Source organism: Anopheles coluzzii, chromosome 2 (genome assembly GCF_943734685.1).
Source record: "Anopheles coluzzii chromosome 2, AcolN3, whole genome shotgun sequence".
Taxonomy (NCBI): Eukaryota; Metazoa; Arthropoda; class Insecta; order Diptera; family Culicidae; genus Anopheles; species Anopheles coluzzii.
The window spans coordinates 109722905-109738872 of record NC_064670.1 but is presented as its reverse complement, the minus strand read 5'-3'; the positions used below and the strand labels follow the sequence as shown (position 1 = coordinate 109738872).

At 43.5% G+C, this 15968-nt stretch overlaps 1 protein-coding gene across 1 annotated transcript; it reads right to left on the bottom strand.

Moving 5' to 3' along the window:
• Nucleotides 1-3838: 3838 nt before the first annotated feature.
• LOC120951702 (uncharacterized) lies at nt 3839-13886 on the bottom strand. The gene is made up of 3 exons (XM_040370553.2): nt 13536-13886; nt 6744-6989; nt 3839-4877 (listed from the first exon to the last, which is right to left on the bottom strand). The coding sequence occupies exons 1-3, from the start codon at nt 13569-13571 to the stop codon at nt 4062-4064; spliced, it is 1098 nt and encodes a 365-aa protein (XP_040226487.2). The 5' UTR covers nt 13572-13886; the 3' UTR covers nt 3839-4061.
• Nucleotides 13887-15968: the final 2082 nt, after the last annotated feature.

Here is a 15968-nt window from a genome sequence, read left to right as displayed (position 1 = left end):
CTAACAATTAAATAACTTTCTCTTTATTACCGATACATTGCCAATAAATTACACTAAAATTACACACTATCATTCGAGCTGCCGTAAGACGCACGCACTCACACACATACACAACCACAATAGTTTTCAGTCTCTTTGGAGCTTTCCTTTCAAAAGTACTTATTCGCTCATTCGCCGTTTCTGTTGGCTTTTATGTCTCGCTTTTTTTTGTTTGCTCGCACACTCAGGCACAGGTAAAAAGTTCACTAATGTCCATGAGGCGATCGCCACTTGGGATTACTAGTTTGGTTTTCTTGTTTTTTTTTGTTGTTTTCACTGTACCGAACAAATGCAGATTTCTACGCATTACAAGCCAGCATTGTGTGAAAATTAATTACTCTGCAAGTACGCGGATGTGCTAATTTTGGGGTGCACATTACGTTTTCACTTGCTGAAAATGGTTTTTCATCTAGAGCATTGCACGATGTGTTTCTTTTTTTGCACGTCTTTAATGAATAGAATGCTGCTCTTAGTTGTGGTTTTAAAACCACACAATTAGTGCAGTTTTTCATTGCGCCTGCACAGCCCGCACCACACGGCCAGACAGTATGCTGTACTGCGGGCTTGCATACCTCACAGGCGCACTCTACCACAGTCCGAGCGAATCGAGCGAAAAGAAATCATCGAACACATCGTTATCGCCGGTGTACGCTTTCTTGCGTCGACTTTGACGCCTGGTGGTGGTCGGTTTGCTGGTTGTAGTCGTTGTCGTAATCCTTTGCACGCGATGCACCGTCTGCAGACGATGCGTGTAGTCCGCCCGTCGTACGGGTTGACGCCTGAACGGTGGCTTCCAGTAGACGACCTGTGTTGCGCCCATCAGCGACGTGATCAGCTTCCGCAGATCGTGCCCAATGCTACCGAACTGATGCTTAATGTCGTGAAACAGGGAAGGGAATCCGACCAAACCGACACCACGCTGCCGTTCACTAAGCTCCACCACTGGCGTCAACGGAAAAGGCTCGCCCTGCTCAACCATCGCAAAGAGTGCTAGCAGCACCAGACAGAACACGACCGGCACCGTACGTATTCCTTTCATTTTCACCCGGAGTGTCCGCGGTTCGTGCACGCGTTTTCACTTTTCACATCACTCGCAACTGGACGTGGTTCGGCACCGATCAGCTGCCACCGACTAAACCGTGGCCACTCGACGCCGGTCCGCTATATACACACGGATGACCAAGTGGCGGGAAAATGACACGCCGAGGGTGAAATTTTCTTTTCTCTCCCCGAAATTTCCACCCCGACCGGCGCTGCGTGTCCGGTTGGTGCAAAGAAATTTCGGTCACTTACCGATCCGCAGCCTCCCAGACCCAAACAGACACACGGCATCCCCTCCGCAGTTCACAGCGGCGAGCATTACGCGCAACGCCCGGTTCTACATGTTGCGTTAAATAATTAGAGAAAATCGCACCGCACAGCTTTAAATCTCACCCTCGAAACACTCGCCCGTCCGCGGGTGAAGTTTCGTGCAAAGTGAAAAATCTCAACCCTCAACACAAATAGAAGGAAGGGGTGGTTCGTAAAACCAATAAGGCGGAAGCGGTGCGCTCAGACAAACTTGACCATACCGAATGCACTGAGCACATAAACCCATACACGCGGATGTTTCGCATAATGGTGAGATAGAGGAGGGGGAAAAGAAAATGAGCTCATTTTCGCATTGTTCCGATGGACAACAGGCGTTTGGGAGCTGTTTTGGGTGATGATCTTTTGTTGCCAACACCACGAAACTGTGTTCCCATGATAGACATGCAAGTGTGAAGAGGGCTGAAGGTGGCCAGTTTCAGTGATGTGTTATGATAAGGTGGACTAGGGAAAAGGGGTGACCTGGGTGTAGTGTTGGGAAAAGAGTGTCACAGCGTGGAAAGTGAACATTGTGCCGCAAGTTGTTTGATTAGCAAAAGCGTGTTTGAGGTTTGGTTCGGGAATGGTTTGAGTTCAAGTTTTGGGGCGAAGTTGATTGAGCCATGTGTTCATCTAAAAGTTGTTCGGTACGATCGTGATCGTACATGGAATGAGCGATATTAGAGCATCCGATTGAGTCTAAAACATACGAACAACTTAGCTTGAAAGAACTATGACCTAACACTTATTCAATTACAGGAATGATAATCAAAGGGTAATTTTGACATCGTTTCGGTCTAATTTTGAGACAATCTAACAAAGCTTTCAGTGTATTCTTCAAAGCTTGAAGTCCAACAGATCAACATAAAACGCAGTTTTTTGGGGCAAGAATTATCAGCAATTTGAGGAACTGATGATTCAGCAATGAAACAAGATGCTTTCCAGATATAGTAGAGGAGTTCCATTTCTTTGGAAGATCATAATTATAGGTAAATTATACCTGGAGCGGAATTCCGAGACACTTAATTCAAGAGTTTGGTATCTGCTTTGAACTCAACAAGCGTGGAAACAAGCAATATATAAGCGTATTACGTCCGACGATCCTGTTTGGTTAAATATGTTGAAGAATCTATGACATCTTTACACATGTCTCACACTGAAGCTGAAGGCATCCATTCGGTGCTAGAGTGCTAAGCCAAGTTCGTCAAGTGCACCTGCATTACTTGTCCAATAAAAACAAGGAACACCATCATGCAGCGCGCTATATTAAATGAATGAAAGTACTTTATGAACTCCGCTAGTTAATTATACTATTAGTATATAATTTATACGGAAATTTCTATTCCCAGATTTGGCCATATCACTTAAATCTTTTGCCAATTCAGCTCTATGATTATGTCAAACATATACTAATTAACACCTTTATCAAAACAACACAAAGCATGGATCATTATCGCTCTTTGTGTATCTTCCTAAGCGTAAAACCTATTCCTTTACTTTGTCTTTCTGTGTGATATCTCGGACCTTCATTCATTGCCCTACTATTCCTTCACGACATCATCACTAACCCGATACATCCTAGCGAATCTAGCATCTGGTCTATCAAGATAAGAATTAATCTACCCATAAATCAATTGACACCTTAAGCTCCCAGCGTCAGGTACCGCTGTCGTACAACGCTGCAATAAACTATAACGACGGTAAACCGTGTCAACCTTTCGCATTTACCGAAACATGATCACTCGAGCACGATGCTCAGGTTTGATGTAGTTTGACGATCATCCATAACTCAAGTTTGCCTTATTAATTGCTCCTCTAGCCCCAACCGCTGGAAAGATCTGTTTTATGACCCGAGGCGCACTCTTCACTGTCTTTGCCGTTTCCCCCTTTTTGCTTCCTGCGTACGATCGGGAATGCTGAAAGAAGAATCAAACCTGTTTCGGATTCTTGATTAAGTTTCATCCAGTTTTGTTTAGCGTCATCCGTAGCCGCAAGCGCTGGTATTTAGCTCGCGCTGTTATCCATTAATAATGCTACCGTTCTGAATTCCCCATCTTGAGGTGGAGAGGGGGGAGATGTTGTCTTGTTGTCTTGGGGGCGAGATGAATGAGATTCAGTTTTCAATTTTGCTACTAATGAGTGTGTTGCATCGTTCGCATTTAGCGTCGGAAAGATGCTCCGGGAGGTAATAACATGTTATTAGAAAGAGTGGAACTTATTTTCGTAAATGTTAGCCACCGTTCAACCGAAAAACCAATGATTGTGCTCATTCTGACTAACAGGCTTATCTTTCCTGTTTCTCATTTTCAAATTCTTTAAATGTCATCGCGTCGAAAATGCTTTGTTTAGATTCTGCAACAGGAAACCCGGTCATGGGAGCGGAAAATGAAACAAAAACCAAGCAAGAATTGTATATCCTTGAGATAACAAAATACCACCGAACAGATTGTGCTATTTTTCATTCGTTCAGATTGTTTTATTTTTGCGCTTGTGTTTGACAATTCGATTGATTGACACGGACCGATACACATTTCTGCACACATTGCTGCTACAGCAGATTGTCTGGATTTCGTTCAGAGATCTCTTTTACTTCTCTCATTTTGTCTTCCTATTTGCTGTCGTTGATCGATAGATTTTCCTTCCAACCGGTTGTTGATGCATTCCTTCCCCAAAAATTAGTTTCGCTCCGACTGCAGTCTCTGTTTCGGTGAAACCTGAGCATCATGTACCGCATCGACGAGCGTTTCGCCGCTCAGCACAGCCTTCAGCGATACTCGATCATCGACCGGGACCGCTTTCGGGACGTTCGTTTCTTTCGTTTCCACCACAACCGATTCCTGCGGGATTTCGTCCAGCCCGACACGGGCAGCCTTCTTCGCGGCGCTTTCCGCCACAAGCTGCACGGGATAGTCGAAGCTGTAGAAGAACCCTTTCGGATCGGCCGATACCGCTTCGTCCGGTTGGTCGTCCTGCTCGTTTTCACGCTTCTTCACACTGCGCACAGCCTCCACGACGACTCCCTCGTCTTGCTGTCCGCCGGAGGAGACACTGGGTGAGATGTGATCCGTGTAGGGGAGACTCGGGTACCGAATGAGGCTCTGGTGTTGGTTCGATACGGCTGCCAGGATTTCGTCCTGCTCGGGCTCTTCCTCCACCGTGTTCGCTTGCACCGCACGGTACGGTTCGTCGGAGCCGCCGGACGTTACGTCCGGGTTGGCACGGGCCAGGTTTGCCGCTTCCTCCCAGGCCTTCAGGTGGGCAAGGCGGGCCTCACGCACCTCCGGTGTGTCCGTGACGGGCTGCAGGCGTACCTCCGGTCGGTTGTCGATCTGGTGAAAGCCGAGCCCATCGGACCAGTACTGCACGATCACGTCCTCGCCGAGCGGGTTAACGTACTGGTATGAGCCGCGCACTTCCCCGTTCGCGTTGCGTGCTTCCAGCCGGGCCTGATTGTGGTCACTGTAGCCGAACATTGCTCTACCGAGCCCATCCTAAACTCGAACATGAAAAGATAATGGGAAAGAGAATAACATTTGGTGATGAAATGATTGTTCCTAGTTTGTACAGTGTTTCGTAGTGAGCTTAATGTTTAGCTATCAAATCATTTAAAAAAATATTAAAAATTTATTAAATTTCATTTCAATTGTATGAGTTCTAAAACAATACAGGTAGATATCCCGTTCAAAAGAAGCTTTAAAGCACATGACAAAGCAAAACACTAACACTAACTAGATTATTGTATTGAATGGTTGAGCTAATTTCTAGACATTGGGGCCCTTCACGATTCTAGTCAATTTTTTGTATGGAATTTGACAGTTGGAGGCTGAAATCATGTAAACACTCCATACAAAACCACACACAAAACTAGCCTGCAATTTTCAGTCTAGATTATTCTAGCTTCAAAACTAAAATCAGATTCGAGTAGCTCCTCGGCAAAACAAGGTGGTGTTTACATGTATCCCAAGGTGCATTAAAGAGATCTGGTGATGGAATCCACAATCAAAGTGTATGTAGTCCAGGTGGTCTCATAGCATATTTTTTATAATCAAATTTGAACGTTACTTTTTGAGAGGACGGGTGAAAACTTTTGTTAAAACAAGCTTTCTTAAGGCTTGACGAGTGCATAAAACACTCTTAAACCCTTCATTCAGAAGCAGAAGCGATAAAAATCAGCCTTCTAAATTCATACACCTTGGGATAAGCCCACCTGTATATTTTACCTACTTAGATAGCGGCTCGAAAACTGCTATACAATAAAAACAGCTGACAGGCTGAAATTTCAGCCTATCAACTTAAAACGGAAAGGACCCCATTAGTAGTTTTAGGCTTCCAATCTTTTAAACATGACATGTCTGGTGAATGCTCAGATTGAACTCTTTAACAGACTTTTCATGTGCAAAATCACATTCTAAAACTACAAATTACGTTTGATAGCACGTCGAGTTTATTAATTTATAGAGTAGTGAAATTTATCTATTCAAATCTAATTAGGATAAGAACAGAATTAACCTGTTGGACATATACTCAGCTTAATGATATTAACACTTTAAAATCGTCTTAAATCGTTGCATAATGAATTGAACGTATATTTCATTATTATTATGGGAATTCTTACTTTTCTGAGTCACTAAAGGCATTAAACAAGTAATTATATACACTATTTTCAGTAGGTCAAGTTGAAGAAGTAATTTTAGCGACTGATAATTTATTACCAAGCATTTAGTATCACAGGCTCAAAAAAAAATTTACAGCTACAACTAACCCCTATTAAAAATTGATATTAAAGTACTCCTATTAAAGGAACAAACATAGTAAATAGTCGAGGTTCACACTTAATTGATCATTCTGTAAATAATGTTTTAATGTACACATACATTAACGGTGACTATTAATTATTGAATTAAAAGCAACACTACACAGCTTTGGTCCAAATTATGCACTGCACAACACAGCCTTGAATGTACTATTAAATGCCTTGCCGAATCGATTGTAGCTACGCTTTACCACTGAGCCACCGTAGCCTTAAACACGTTATCATGTGCAAAATAAAACCATAAAACCGACCAGCGGACATCAAGGATTTACTGAGCGCTAACGTCCTTGTGGGCAGTAAGCCAAACGGATGCTTGGTTTTGTGCAAAACAAGTAAAACCAACGCGCAGTTTGGCTGTCCTGTGTCCACCAGCCCATAACGTGAAGGCTGCTTTCAACAAAAAAGAGCGGTCTGCCGGACGATGGCCGGCAAATAAATCTTCCTCTCTCAATTGTGTGTGCCAGCCTCTTGCATAATTTGCCATGTGTAAATTAATTCCGTACCAACACAATGTCCATTGGAAGAAAATTGCAGCCTAGCCTACCTGCCCGTGGAACTGCTTCGCCTCGTACTCTTCCTCCACGTAGTCCTCCGGATTGTCGATCAGCCGGCCGTTGTAGTAGAAGGTGGCTGGATCCGCCGGAACGTTGCGCGTGTAGCCGAGCGGATGTTCGCCCAGCTTTGCCGCATACCGCAGGTCCAAGCTTTGCTGCGTGATGTACTTTTGCGCCTCCTCCGGGCTGATGTTGACGAGCTGGATGCGTCTGGCAAGGAGCAGCGGTGTTACCAGCTGAAAGATTGGAGACAAAAGCAAGAGAAAGAAAAAAAACAAACGTTCACGTCACATTATTTGTGATTCAATTACTCTCTCTCTCTCTCTTTCCTCGACGCCGGGGACTGGAACAATGCTCCGATTAGCATGTAATGGATTTGAAATCTGCGCCTCGAGCGAAAAAGTGTATGTGTGTGTGATAAAGCGACAGTTTTCGTTTGACGGAATGTCGTAAACATAAAAAATATAATGCCCGCATTGACGGGAATAGCAAATTTGAAACAATAATATTCCTTTCTTCCAGTCCAATTTCGAACAGTAACCCCCCCAGGGGGAGAGTTTCTTCTTCGCTTGGTTATCGTCGACGGTTCCCGATGCTTTTTTTTTGTCCTCGATCCTGTCTGGCGACATTATTCTTGCGCTCCAGAACCCAAGACCACACTTTTGACACGCTGCCAATAACAGCCGGGGAGAGCCTGAAGAGAAGAAGGCAAACCCGGTGGTGCGAAAATAAAATAAACCAAGCGACGAACCGAAAGATATATGCCGCAGCATATAGAGACGCGCAGCAACAGTGGCCGTGTAATGCGTTTGGCACGAACAGGGCGGATTTGGACGACGCGCTTGTAGACGCGATTGTGTGCGATAGTTTTATGTGCCTTTCTTGCTTTCTTTCTTGCCCCTCCGAGCAGTCCGCCGCTGCGTTTCAGTGCCAGAGTGCCCTCGAAAAGCTCGGAAGATGGTAATCGCGCACACACAAAAAAACCGAGGCGAGCAATTCCGGTCGTTGTGGCATTGAAATTATATATCGTTCCGCATTGTAAACGGATGGTGGTGAAGTTTGGTTTCTCGTAGTTTTGTTTTTTTTTTGTTGAAGCTTGCTCGAATGACAGAACTGTTGGAATTGGTTCAAGCATAATGCATAATCATATCTTGCTGGTCATATCGCTGTAAATTGTTACACAGGCGAATGGCAAATGATCGATGCAACTGGCGGCATCGCTGCTGCTGCAAGCGGAGTTGACCAGTTGCAGTAAAAAATGTAAATTAAGTTACATTCGAACAAAGTACCAGAGAAGTGTTATGATGTAATTTTATACTGCATTTCAATCGATGCGAATGATGCGTATTTGAATTATATGTTTCGTTGGTGGCATAAAAAGATGAAGGACTGTTTTTTTCTTTGCTTAACAGCATCCGAAAGCAATTCCAGGAATACGGTAGCTATGTGTCTCTGTCAAACTATGAGGTTATTAATATTTATCGTTGAGTGGGATTGGAATATTTAAGCACAATTTAGAAGCTACATGCTTCTAAATTACTAATTTAAACTTTAAGTTGATATGAGTAATAAAAATCCTATTTAGAGTACCTTAAGTTTGTTTTATGATCTTTAGCTTTATCTTTTATGAGAAAAATAGGTTTACTTATTTCACAATGACGAAAGCATTCTGACCAGTGCTGCAAAATGTCACTGTCAATGTCATAAAAAAATCTGACCGAAACAAAATCCATATCACCGTCACGTACTCAATTGTGATAATGAGAGGTGATACTCAGAACGGTTGGTGTGACCAATACATGCTCATGATATGTTTGCGACCAACGCTTGGTCAGTCACTATGTCACGACTTTTTTTTGTCCTCCTTCTCCCTTTTAACATACATTTTCAACATTTAACCACTCAATCGATCAAAGATCATAGAAACAACGATAACATAAACGTATTTTCATTAACAAATCATCAACACATCAATTTCTAGAAGAACATTTAAAATGATTTTAAGGAACATCCACTTTTCTGCTTAAAACCTTCCATTGTTTACCATCAAAACCGAATACTGTGTAGTTATAACAGTTTTCACTCTTTCACCATTTCACTCCGCGTAAACCGCATACCGGTACCGGAACGTGCAAAAATGTCCATAAAGCGCTATGGCAAAAAACGCAAATTCTGCTCTCCAAGCTGCCAACAGGAGAAAGATTTATTCGGCAAAACTGAAAGAAAAGGATGTGAAAACAATTGCAACCACCAACCATGCCGTGCACTAGCTGTTAGCGTAGGTTGTGTACCGACTGACCCACTATTGCACCCCGGGCAGGTGCGGTCTCTAAACGAGGTCCACTCGCTGCACCAAAAAGAAAGGGAGTGGAGCTAGCTGAACAGCACTTTGTATTCACCTTGACAGTGAAAGGGACGCGCAGAAAGGTGAACCGATCCCGATCCGACGGATGTGGTACTGCGGGCGACACGTGCGCGACCCACAGCGTGACAAAATTGCATAATGAAGTGGTTGTTATTTTTCGAACCGGGCGCGAGTGTGTAAATATAAATCCGAAATATGGAACCAATGGGCGTGTTTTTTTGGTTGCCCTCCCCAAAAACTCGTCCCTAAGTGGGATTTAGCAACAATAACAACGGGAATCAATAAACCAAAACCCTCGCCAGAACGGGTGTGCGTCACCGAGAGCGCTTGTTCATCATCGGGCAGACGAAACAAATGGCATGCCGGGCAGATTAAGGTCAAGCCGGGATGGGTTTTGGGGGCTTCACGCGGCAAATTGCTTTATTTTATGGAAATGGGAAATGTTGTCGATTAACCGCCAAAAGGATCAGGACCGGTCCAATGGCATTAGCGTGCGTTACTGAGTGATTGGGGGAGCTGAGAGAGAGACAGCGAGCCGAAGAACATTCATCAAAACCCGATAAGCGTCATTGAACTTGGTTTTAGCGAAATATTCAAATCATCATCGAAATATAGACATCCTCTCACTCCTTTTTTTTTCTTCTTCACGGCAGATATTGAAGTGAATGAATATTTCATCAGTCAAAATTGCTTTTTATCTTATCCAGTAATTGTTCCAATGAAAGCGATGACCCAGCAGACTTGCGTAAAAAAGCAGCTATTTGTTTTTTTTATTCGATTCACCTCTCAACAGAGTGGGTGAAAAGTAATGCAACCGTCGTTCGGGCTTATTGTGATTGATTACGGTGCTGCGGGCCCTAGACCATCTTGCTTCTAATCGCCTTGTGCCGTGATTGAAATGTAGATTGTTGTTTCAGGTTGAATTCTGGGAGAGACATGTCAGCTCTCCAGCTAGACAGAGCTGACAGCTCCAAAAGCACCGTTGACTTTCCGAGAACTTAATTCTAATGTCAGCAAGGCACCAAACACCTTCCAAGCACCCTGGCAACAATCAGGTGCGGCGATTTGCTCGAGATGAATCACCGACATTGTCTCCTGCCTGCAAACCCTTATAATGGGCTTATAAATATTTCATGCGATTCTGGCTGCTTTTGGCAATACCAATTCGGGACGGGGTTTTCCCCCACAGTTTACGTCTTAAGTTGGATGGTACCATTCGGTGAGTAACTGATATTTTGGATTATTGCCCTCTTCCGGTTCGTTACTGGTATACTGGTTTCTTAAAACGATCTAGTCACGATCCCATTTGGAGGAAGATTACGCATCGCGGGATTTCTTCGACATATCATCCAACAGGCATGGTCGGACGGATCCTGAACGGAGCAGTCGGCAGTACCATTATCGCTCGATTGTCGTCATTAGCCCGGTACAGGGACCATGGCCTTGATTTATGTTTTATGTGTGTTTGTCTATGACTCCATAATGTCATTTTTCTTGGAAGAAGCAAGCGCGGGAAGAAGCGAACCCCAAAATCGTATCATACTAAGCTGAACAGATAAACAAGCTGTGTCCCCAACGATACACGATTCTGTAGGTAAATAGATACAAGTGGTACGGTTGGAACAACAGTTTGCTGCTGCTATACTGCCCGCGGCGCTGGTCCTCAAAAAAACGGACAAACACTTGACGTTTGATTGTTAAATGTTTACCCTCCGGGGGCTTGTGGGTTGGCAGTAAACATCGAAAGATCATCGATGAGTGTTGTCAGTCGAGCGATTAATTTCGTCATCGATTTTTCGGTGACGACTACGGCCACACCGGCCATGGCGTCTATTAATAACTATTAGACCTAGAATTTATATCCGTTTCAGGATCGAAATCTAGCCAGTGGAGCAGCGGGTGGAGATGTTTCAGTGTCCACAAGAATGAATGGGTTTGGTTGTTGTTGGTTGGACAACTCGATTAAATACAATCGTACCATAAAGCTGATAGGCGTGCGTGCGCGTCCAAAGAAGGCCATCAAAGCCGGTAAGTTTTGCATAAATTAGTGCAGCTGACCGTTTGCCCACACACTGGATAGGTCACTGAACTGTTCTGCTTGTGTGTTGGGAGAGAAAAGTTCACTTCCAGAGCTTCGCAACAGGTTCTGGAACCGTATCAGGACGACTGGTGGCGATTCCTGGCGTAGCATCTTCTCCTACGGGAACGGGTTTCCATTGCGCGATAACCTTGAACCAACCGCACACCGTGTATTAACACCCATTTTCGTCCTCTTACATTAGCATTTGGCGTTGCTTAGAATGTGGTAAGAGAGTCCCGCCGTCCCGGGACCGTGGTCGGGAACCTGTTCCGCCACGCTAAATACCGCCGTTTTGGTTGGAGTGAACTAACTGTTCCCGTGGTGTGACATTTAGAGTCAAGTTTTTGGAAAGGAGCCGACGGTATTGGTATGCAGTTTGGAAAGTATTTACAAGCGAGAAAAGAATCGCCCAAAAATAACAAACACACATACAAACACATATCATTTCATCGATTAGTGAAGTTGCCAGTTGATACTGTGGAGGAACGCTGCCGATGTTTGGGACCATTTGGTCGTACGTTCAGGAACTGGGGTCTATTTTTGGACACTTTTTTTGTCGTAACATGCCGTTAACGGTCGAAACAACGCCTTAAAGCGACGGGAGGATTATCGGAGCATGTGTGTATCACGCACCCGCATCCAATCCACGACTGTTTTTAGCTAAAAGGTTAACGACATTACCCCGGGCTGCGATTGTAAACGTGATAGTGGGAGAGCAATCTGCCGAGATATTCCAGTAATTCCGATACTTTATGGCTGTGCAGGAAAGGAAATCAAAGACTGGAGTAAAAGACAGTTTGTAACAAAAACAACAACAGATGCAACATTCAAAAGATGCATTGTGCACCGTGCGTTTTGTGGCATTTGGGAGGAACGGATTGAAGAGTGTGGCACTGATGACATTTCAAAGCGTTAGAAAGGATGCTCTTCGTGGGCTAGATTGTTTGTTAAAGACTTTAAATGTAGAATTATTTTTTGTCGTTTTCGATAAGATACAGTTTTAAGGCGGCTTCTCCTATTAGACGCTATTCTTATACTTCCTAATACGACAAAAATTTAGAAGCTTAGAAATCGGACATATGTTTTTAGGATTAGTGAATGACACCAAACTGATTATCAGACTTAGCTACGAAATTAATCAATTTTGTGGTAATGTTAAAAAACCAACAAACTAGAATTTTGTAAATTCTACCAAGAATGTTTAGTTACGATTATGAATGCCTTAGAGATCATGTTTATCCGTTATTTATAATTATATTATCAACATTATTTCTACCCTGGTATATATTTTCCAATTAATTGATATCAATTTTAACTTCGTATTAATATTTAAAATTCTATTTCGTAATTTCATCGTTTCAATAACTTTGTCAAGTATAAAAATAGTTTGCATAGCCGATAAGTGATAGTTTTGCATAACTCAGTCGTATAACAGTTTTGAAAATTATATATTAATTTTGTCAAACTTATATGTTTTTTTTTAAGATAATGCTCAAATTATGTTATGTCACTGTAAATAAAAACACAATTTGCCCACAATAGATCTTTATGATACTGTAGAGTCTATTTCAACGAGTATGACAGTTTTCAGGAAAAATGATAATTGAAGTCTTGCTAACTATTTTTTTGTTTCATGTTTTATAATTGGATTTAAGATACTTTCTACAAAGCACATTGAACATCTAAAGTATACAACCTGCTTGTGTACTGTACAAATATGTATCTTGCTTTGAAAATCACTCTTTCAAACAATTCAAATATTAAAATAAATATTACAAATTAATCAACATCATATATCACTTTTATAAACTACACTATCTTTAAAACATTCTCTTCTACTACTTTTACACACTCACACTATTTCTAAAGTATTCCCATCGTACTCCAATTCATCTTCCCTTTCAACACTTCATCGAGGGATGGTATGGTGCAATCGCAATGGAAGCTACTCTACTCTACCACCAAAATCACTCCCAGACTTGGCGCCGACCAACTTTTGGGGAAGCGTAAAATTCGTGTCCAGAATTTATATTTCCACTTTTCGGCCAGTCCCAATCAAGGCAACACGCAGCAAACGGCCAAGAGTGAGCGAGTGACAGAGAGCGACCAAAAAACTCACTCACGATTTTAATTCCTGGAGTCAAGGCCACTGAGCCATTTACTACAACCCCCCCAACTGTTTCCCAACCAAATTACTTCCTCTTTCTTTTGCATCCCTTTCGCTTATCGCACAGTTTTCCGCAAGTAAGAAAGAAACCCCCCATTATCGTTCTAATTTCCCATTGTAAATTAGGACCATTTTCACGCATGCAGGGGGGAAAAAGGTGACCGACGTACCGAGAGAATGGTTAGAACTTGTATCAATTTCTCCATGGCTGTTGTCACACGGAAGACGCACAAACGCACAAGGCACACGCCGGAGCTTTTACGTTAATTAACTTCTCGTCCACACGGATAAGTGGGTAAGGGCTTATCAGTATCACCGTCAGCTTCAAGGTGTTTCTGTTTTTGTTTCTTTTCCAATCAATCAAGAACACTAATTTAGTAGCACACAGTACCGCGTGCACGATTACACAAACGCATAAATCTCGCACTACGACGACGTGGGGTAACCCGCCCGCCTATCCGAAATCGAAATCGAAGCTTTCGTTCCCGCGACCACGAAAACAATAACCGCCGAGCGACGCGTGTGACAGCCTTTTTATATGGCCATCATCATTCCTTGCGTGTTACCGCGCCCGGCCCAGCCCGGGCCCGGGTGCGTCTTGTGGGGCGCTGTTCGATCGCTACGAGGTGGTTTCGCATTCTTATCCCCAATTTGCACGCGTTCCGGAGCAGTGGAAGATATCGAAAGGGTGGAAGTCGAGGTGGAAGAGTGCAAGCATACACACAGACAAACGAATGGAGCGAAGAGCGAAAGAAGAACGCCAAGAACCTGGGCTTCCACGCACCTCGATCCTCCACCGGTCCGAACCGATGTGGATGGGAAGATAGAGCTTATGTGTTTGTTCTTGTGCTGTGTTTTCCATTCTGCGGTTCTTCTTGTCCACTTAGAAGACGCGGTGTATCCGTGCGAGAGCATCGTTCCCTTTCCTTGGACGTAACCTTTTCGCTTTTTGGAGCAGAAGATAAGCCCCAGCCGAAGAGTGGCAGTTAGCAGCAGCAGCAGCAACAGCGCTTGCTACCCTCACTGATTGCCGTCCTGAAATGTGTGTATTTGCACAAGCAACACAATAACTTGTTAGAGGCAGTCATACCGGGAGGGACATTCTGGAGCAGTATTGAACTCAAGCAAATGTCCAACAGCTGTTGTCCCGTCTATACACCCTCCTCGATCTGAGCCTAGAAGAAGGTACACCTTCGTTTGCTTAAAGCTTCGGTCACAACAATTAAAGAAACACAGTGGTCACCATTAAGGAAGCGGAGGAACACAACAGTCCAGGAAATAATTGCTACATGCAAGAAGTAAATTGGCTCCGGTAGGGCTCACATCTGATGATAAGAGGCGAATTGAACAGGGCTAGTTGTCATTGCATGTTTTGCACGGTAGGGAAGATATCGGTGCCGCTACCTAGTTGTATCGATACGAGAAGGATTTATTGAAGGCGGTGATAGCCTTTTAATGCCCATGGTAAGCAAAACAGGAAACATGTGTAGAAAAGGGGTCCAATTAATAGAAATACATTGCTTTACGTTGTTTGACACTTCCTTTTACACCGATAGCTACGAACAGTCGGAACGGTATGATAATTTTCTTGCGGTCCTGCTGGCTCTCCCAACGAATGGTCGAAAGCGTTTTAACCTATTGACCGAATGAAATGTAAAATCTCCTTCACGAACAGCTGCCCACACCTTTAGAAGATTAAGAATTCCAATAAAACCCCCAACCATTGTACATCCCACACAGTCTCGCAGTGTCGCAGAAATGAGGTCATTCAAACGGGAAACAAATGAGCGGATTAGAACAGAACCAACCATTTTCTTCTGTTGCTCGATGGCTGAAATTACAAAGCTGCACGATACAAGGACGCCTAAAGAATGCAAGACTGTTGTGCGTTATTTTGGCTCAACACTGGCTGAGAGTTCTGGTTCGATGAACTGACCGCGAATGTGAAACCAAAACCTCTAACGGCAAAAAATGTCCACATCTTCCCATCACGCGTTATGTGATAGCTTTGCTGTCACATTTCGATATGATTGATCAGTGAGAATGGGATGTTTTGTTTGTTTCGTCTTATTTTTGCACGAAAACTCTGCCAGAACTAACCAAGAACTGATAAGAAGAAATGGAAAGAACACTTTGTTGGAGACATTTCTGATATTTAAACGAGGGTTTGCCTTGAATGGCTTGCAGTTTGGAGCACACAAAAAAGAACGATAATTCAAAGCGACAGTGACATGGTTCTGATCTCCCTGCTTCAATCACAACCTGACACATCGCTCATCGCGTCCCCATGGCAAGACATTCAATGTTTGCTGTTAGTTTGGTGTATTTTTGCAACCACAAATCAAGATCATCCTAATCAATAACGAATCGATGCATTTCGCAACAAAATAAGTCACCTTCTTCCGAGCGACAGCACGCAGGAGACGCAAGCGCAAAGGCAAACAGTTACGGGCAAATGCTAGAGGCGCAAAAGCGTGATGCGTAAAGCAGCAAACACAACACACAAGAAGTATCATTGGAGCTTATGAATATTCATCGCACTCTGCCGTCTTCGTCGTGCTGCACGTCTTCATTGGTGGCTGTGCGCTGAGGTGGGCGGGTGG

Bases quoted from the DNA above. Each gene is read 5' to 3' on its own strand.
- LOC120951702 (XM_040370553.2), bottom strand. From the start codon at position 13,571: ATGGAGAAATTGATACAAGTTCTAACCATTCTCTCG. The intron at 6,990-13,535 runs GTACGTCGGTCA...CCAATCTTTCAG, and splicing joins AAGTTCTAACCATTCTCTCG to CTGGTAACACCGCTGCTCCT. The intron at 4,878-6,743 runs GTAGGCTAGGCT...GTTCGAGTTTAG, and splicing joins CGAAGCAGTTCCACGGGCAG to GATGGGCTCGGTAGAGCAAT.